The sequence below is a fragment of the Chaetura pelagica genome, unplaced genomic scaffold (genome assembly GCF_000747805.2).
Source record: "Chaetura pelagica isolate M959 unplaced genomic scaffold, ChaPel_1.0 scaffold159, whole genome shotgun sequence".
Classification (NCBI taxonomy): domain Eukaryota; kingdom Metazoa; phylum Chordata; class Aves; order Apodiformes; family Apodidae; genus Chaetura; species Chaetura pelagica.
The window spans coordinates 4,669,831-4,670,150 of record NW_009954555.1 but is presented as its reverse complement, the minus strand read 5'-3'; the positions used below and the strand labels follow the sequence as shown (position 1 = coordinate 4,670,150).

At 60.0% G+C, this 320-nt stretch overlaps 1 protein-coding gene across 1 annotated transcript in view; it reads left to right on the top strand.

Annotated features, from left to right (window-relative positions):
- The first annotated feature begins 213 nt into the window (after nucleotides 1-213).
- PEX10 (peroxisomal biogenesis factor 10) overlaps nucleotides 214-320 on the top strand; it is a 4,553-nt gene continuing 4,446 nt past the window's right edge. Inside the window, exon 1 of the mRNA XM_010005277.1 lies at nucleotides 214-246. Within this exon, the coding sequence (XP_010003579.1) occupies nucleotides 214-246 (33 nt within the window). The remainder of the gene's footprint in view (nucleotides 247-320) is intronic.

Genomic DNA, 320 nt, shown 5'->3' with positions numbered 1-320 from the left:
GGGCTGGGCCGGAGGGCGGGGCTGCGGGTCCCCCCTGCCCCCCGGCTCTCGGGTCGGGTGGTGGAGGTGGAAACCCCCGCGGTGGAAACTCCGGGAGGATTCCCGGAGAAGGTTTGGGACAGCGTGAATGTCATGGGAAGTCACTGCAAGGATCCCATCCCTCAGGTGCCAAGAAGTGGCTGGAGTGGAGGAGAGAGGTTGAGCTGCTTTCGGATGTCGCCTACTTCACCCTTACCACTTTGGCAGGTAACGTGCCTAATAACTTCATATTTAGCATTTAACTGTGAGAAAGAGCAGCTGGTCCCGGCAGCTGCTGTGTG